At 36.5% G+C, this 6,148-nt stretch overlaps 1 protein-coding gene across 1 annotated transcript in view; it reads left to right on the forward strand.

Moving 5' to 3' along the window:
- LOC102259858 (thrombospondin type-1 domain-containing protein 7B) overlaps window positions 1–5,713 on the forward strand; it is a 525,758-nt gene extending 520,045 nt beyond the window's left edge. Inside the window, exons 14-15 of the mRNA XM_005858420.2 lie at window positions 1,733–1,911; window positions 5,660–5,713. Of these exons, the coding sequence (XP_005858482.2) occupies window positions 1,733–1,911; window positions 5,660–5,713 (233 nt within the window). The remainder of the gene's footprint in view (window positions 1–1,732; window positions 1,912–5,659) is intronic.
- Window positions 5,714–6,148: the final 435 nt, after the last annotated feature.

Raw genomic sequence — 6,148 nt, forward strand, 5'->3', positions numbered from 1 at the left:
AGGGAAAAGGGGAGTCTAGTGAAGAGACTGTTGCAGTATTCCAGACCAGAAAATGAGATCTTGAACCGGGGACTGACAAAGGAATTTTGGAGTAGGGGCCATATTTAGGACATTTTGACATAAGAACTTATTGCACCTATTAATATATGTGCGAGATAATGGAGGAAGACCTAAGATGACTCGGGTTTTTATTTTGGATAATCTGTTAGCTGTCAGTAGGTGCATCAAAAACTTACCACAGACTTAGCTCAAAACATTAGCTCAGCTCCCAAGGGTCAGCAGTACAGACGTGGTTTCTCCAGTTTCTCTGCTTATGTTTCTCACCAGGCTACAGGCAACGTGTGGGCCAAGGCCGAGGTCTCAGCAGAAGCTTCACCGGGGGAGGCTCCCTTAGAATTATTGGCAGAATTCATCTCCACACGCCTGTAGAGCTGAGGCCTGTTTTCTTGCTGGCTGACAGCCAGCAGCTGCTCTCAGTCCCCTGCTATGTGGCCAGGCATAGCATGCCTGTTTGTTTATTCAAGGCCAACAGGAGAATCTTCCTCCACAAAAAGGGCCCAGTCACTCTTCTAAGGTTTTTCACCCAATTATCCAGGCTGTTCGTCCCGATAATCTCTCTCCTAGTAAACTAAAAATCAACTGATTTGTCATGTTAATTCTATATGTGAGTTCCTTTCCCCTTTGCTACACACTAAAACCTAATCATGGGAGTGCCATCCTATCACATTTTGGGATTCTGCCCAAAACCAAGGGGAAGAGGTTATGTAGGCATGCCCATCAGTGTATAAGAATCAGGTATGTTGTACTTAATTAAGATGAGGAATATAATAGAATTAGAATGCTTTGTGGGTTGCGACCCCTGAAAATACATCCTGCATATCAGATATTTACATTAGGATTCATAACAGTAGCAAAATTGTTGTTATGAAGTAGCAACAAAAATAATTTTATGGTTGGGGGTCACCACAACATGAGGAACTGTATTAAAGGGTCGCGGCATTAGGAAGGTTGAGAACCACTGCTTTAGGAGGAAATCAATTGCCCCAGCTTTAGACATGTTGAATTCGGGGGTAGTTGGCCATCCAACTTGAGTGGATGAGTAGGTTGTATAAGAACTCATTCGAGATATCAGACTTAGAAATATGTATTTGATAGTGATTATTTGAGGTGATAGTTAAATAATTAGATTATCTAGAGAAAGATGATAGCAAGAACTGGGCTGAGGACAAGAGCAAGACCAAGTAAAGCTAGAACATGTGCATCTGTATTTCAATCCATATCTCTTGATTCCAGTCTAATATCTCATTAGATGCCCTTTCACTATGCCTCTATTTTCCTCTTTCAATATTATCCAGATTGACTCTATTATGCTTCCTATCTCCAGACAGAATTATAGGAGTTGGTGGGACACAACGCCCAGTGAAGGAAATTATATCATTAGCCCTGAACTGCCTCATTTCTTCTTGTCAGAAAGAAGAACTAAGTGTGTACTTTTCCCTGCTCCTTCCATCCCAGAATTATCTGTGAAGTAAACAGGTGGTACAAATTTGGGTTGCAGATATAATCATAAGTATCTGCCTCTGAGAACTTTTGTCTGTGTATTTGAGTAGAAAACTATCAAGGTCCCTATGGCAGTATTGTTGAGCAACCTGAGCTCTAAGAATAGCAAGTGAATTTGATCAGTACATTTTGATCAGACTTTCCTCCCTTCTCTTGGATCTTTTTCTCTCAGGTTATATTCAAGAAGAATGTGCCATCCCTTGCCCATTTGATTGCAAGTTAAGCGATTGGTCCAGCTGGGGGTCTTGCAGTTCATCTTGTGGAATTGGCGTGAGAATTCGATCCAAATGGCTAAAAGAAAAACCTTACAATGGAGGCCGCCCATGTCCCAAACTGGATCTCAAGAATCAGGTACAGTGCATGAAGCAGCAAATAAAAAGCTAAAAAATTATCCTCTTTATTATTTCCTATTGAAATTGAAGCCATTATCTTGTTAGAAGCAGCTCATAACAGGTTATCACAAGTTCAGAAGAGAGGGGTTCAGCAGCAGATATTAATATAATACAATTAGTCATAGAAGCCTTGGGCACTCCTGGGTAGTGTTGAGTTCAACTAGGTATTATTAGCAGTAATAGTGTTTACAAAAATTACATCCAATTGATGTTAACTAATCTTGAATTGTAATTTGATTATCTGTGATAATAAAAGTGATGTGTATAGATACACATACACACACACACGTGCGCATATGTATTAATGTTGGGAGAATGTCAATTAATATGGCCATAAATATAATTACTGGTCTGCTCTCATCATATAGTGCAAAATGGTGTTCTATTTTACCTTTACCTAACTCTTCCTTCTAATTTTTTGTTGTTGTTCTCAGCCTTGCCAGTGTTTCCACAGCTCATCATGTCTCTTCTGAGCTATTTCTCTACATGTTTTCCCCCAAATCAAAGCTGTTTTCATAAAATGGAACTCTCAAGAATACCCTTCCATGTAGATGTCTAACCAAAGTACCATCCTAAGCAAAATTGATTTGAGTATTTCAGTTGACTTTACCCATATAACAGAGTCTAAATTTAGGTACGAATTATAATAAAGAACTAAATTTTCTCCAACAATTGCATACTGATTATTAGATTAGGGCTGACACATATTTTTTAATCTAGTTGAATGGGCAGGGAACAAGGTGATGAGAGTTAGAAGTTCTTTATTCTTAGAGAGGTGAAGTGTGTCTCATGTGGGTATGTAGAGTCTCTATACTCCAGAACTGCTTCAACAGAATAGCTATGCGGGCTTGTATTACTAATTCTAGTATATTAATTTCTGTCATCTTAACCCCATTTTGATTAGACTTTCTGTACAGGTTGTCTAATGGAAGGGAAATCCATGCATCTATTTTTAATTAATTTTAATAGTGTGTCTGGTACTACTTGGATTTAGATATCATTTGTCAATTCAAGAGCAATATCTCTAGCTATTTTTTCTAAGTTTTGAAAAAAGGCATATAATTCATTGAAAATGAAAACTTATCATTCCAACAAAAGCACTTAAGTTCTAAGACAGGGCACAATGTGATGCATCTTGTATTTTAAGGTTCTGTGGTAAAATAATGACCTGGTTTTCCCCCCACAGAGCAAATATAAAGCTATTGGGGAAAATAAGGCAGAAGACCAAGTACTGTAGTTTGGTGAATGGACGATTAATGAAGGGATTTAATTAATGAAAGTAGGAGAGAGATAATTAGAAAAGAGATAATCCGAGGAGATACGCCTTCAGCCCAAGTCTTCAAAAGGAAGACTCTCAAGTGAATATTTTCTATGAAGACTTTGACCATTCCTCAGAGATTTTTCTAGGAATTTAAAATGGAAACTCTATTAAGAATTTATAGTTATAAAAAATGTATGGTAATTTTTATATTTTTTTCAAAAGCAACAATGAAAGCTAAGTCCTTATAACACTGGTATTATATATTATTTTAATATGTTTATTTTATGAACTAGGAAATTATCAAAGGAATAAAAGGATTTTGTTTGAGCACAGACTTTAGGACAATATTTTCAATACACAAAGGCAAATGTGTAGAAATGTGTCTATCAAATTTGAAAGTATGAATGAGATAAATGTACTTGTAAGCTGCTGTGGCCTAAAGGAAACATGTTCTAAACATTTCATTTACATATAAAACATGTAGCCTTATGAAGTAGTACAAACTAATAACCCCAGGTTCAACAATTTAGATACAGTCCATAAATTAAAATTAAGTTCAGGTGTGTCTGTCTGCAGGCAATGTTTCTTTTCAGTTCCAGAAAGGCATTATGGCATTTCAAAGTTGATTGTGTGTTGTGATGCTCAGAAATAAATCCTGACATTAATGATCAGCAATTGAATTGAGTATTGCCTGTATTCTAATAGAAAGAGGTATCAGATATCTAGCATGTATATGGCTTAATTAAACTTGAATCGGAAAACTTCACCCCAGTCCATACTTACATTTTAAAAGAAGCTAATTGATAACAGCAATAAGAAATAGGCACCCCTCTCATTTATAATCTGTGAATGGCAAGGGAAGATACTAGTGTGAAAAATCCTAAGTTTCAGAGAAACTTTTCTAAAGCAAGCACATACTTACCTATAAGCATATTTGTGGAAAGCTTGAACCCTCTGTGTATGTAACGTTATATATAGAATTCTTTTGAAGTTATCCACATTCTCTTAAGTCACTTGAAAATAATGGGGTTGTCAGGAATTTTCATTATTTAGGAAATATCTCCAAACTTCTATTATTTATGCTGATGCTTCTGTGGAAGAGGCCGCTATTTGTTTTTCTAAGCTGGAAATGTGGTCTAGTTAGAAGTATACCCACTTGAGGCTCTTTTGTAAAGTTCAATTTTACAACTGGCTTTAGGACATTTGTCTTCTTTCCAGCTGGTGTTTAGGTTCAGATTCATTTTTCTATTTTTGGAACCATATTAATATGCTATCATCCATTCACCCACAAGAGTATAAAAAATGCAACCAAATTAACCAGTAAGAGAGGCACCTATCCTTAGCACCTGTGCATGTAGAAAATTCAGTGTGTGTCAGATTGAGCCTGGCGTACTGTTCGTAAAAAAAACATATTAAACTTTGTCTTGTGTGTGGGCTGCCTATTATGCATATGCCTGTGTAAATGTTAGATACCTGCATGTGCTTATTCATTCTCCTCCTCCGTTTCTCTGTGGGTCTTTTTGAGGGCAAGGGCTGTCTTTCTACTTCTGTAGTGCATTCAAGCCCCTCGTGGATTGTCAGATTATATCCATTGGATGCTTTATTTGAGAAGAAGCCTTCTCTTTGGATTGGTGGGTAGGCAGTTCCATAGAAAGACAAAATATGTAAGAACTCTGGTCTCTTATGCTGTGATTTTTCATTTGAATTCTCAAAAACATCAACTCTTCTAGAGAAAAGAAATAAGAACCTCCAAAATATTATTGCCCAGAGTCTTTCAAAACTTGCATGAGCCATAGCTGGTTTGCTCAGTGCATAGAGCATCAGCCTGTAGACTGAAGAGTCCCAGGTTCGATTGTAGTCAAGGGCACATGCCCTGGTTGTGAGCTCAATCCCCAGTAGGCAGCCGGTCGATGATTCTCTTTCATCATTGATGTTTCTCTCTCTGAATTCAATAAAAATATATTTTAAAAATCTTGCCTGAAAAATCCTGGTGTTTGGATCCCATTGAAATCTAACTCAGTGATGTGCAAGGAAAGGTTGGTTACTATAATGTGTATACTGTTCTGAATCTGTTAGTGAAATCAACATTTATAATCTCTCATTAAACAGCCTCTCTTTGACACCAAAACCTATCAACAAGATAGCTTTCTCTAGAAGTGCCAATAGCACAGCAATACTTGAGTAGCTTTCTGCTAAATATATTTGTGATGCTAAATTGCTGCAGCATGCCATTCACCCAAAGCTCTCATCTAAGTGGAAAACTTCTTCTACATAGTTTAATGGATTATCAGATCAGTTGGTTGATGCCCTTGACACTACTGAGCATAATAAAATACACAATGCATTTTAATTTGTTGTCATCTGTAATGTGTTGGGTGGATTTAAGTGCACTTGTGCTATATGTTTTTGTGATACTTTTTCTTTCTTTTGGAATTCTGCTTAACAGAAAATTAAATATGGGGACATTAAAGCTTCATTGGACTTGCATTTCCTTTTATGAGTTCTTAACACAATTGAAGGCAAGAGAATTCCAGGAAATTATATTGTGCTTATCTGTTGCAAATCTTGTTTTCACAGTGTGTTTGAATAAAAATCTTAGGTTGAGATTCATTACCTATACTTTTACAAATGCATGCTCTCCATTTAAATACATTTTTGAAAGAGTTTTTATTCTTGCAACAGACTGAGCAGATACAAACGAAATATGTGTGATCTCTAGAAAAATTGCTATTTTAAAGGTGTGCCTTCTCCCTAAAGAGAAGTGGCCTAAGTTTGGAAATGATGAGTAAAATGCATTTTATTTTTCATAGCACTTTATTTTTCATAGCAGGGTAAAAATGTTTTCAGGAGTACTTTTTTCTTTAAATATATATACAGAAACATTTTAACATGAACATTTCTTCCTTAGCAGGCTTTCAGATGAGAAAGGGTTTCT

Source organism: Myotis brandtii, unplaced genomic scaffold, assembly GCF_000412655.1.
Source record: "Myotis brandtii unplaced genomic scaffold, ASM41265v1 scaffold1174, whole genome shotgun sequence".
NCBI lineage: Eukaryota > Metazoa > Chordata > Mammalia > Chiroptera > Vespertilionidae > Myotis > Myotis brandtii.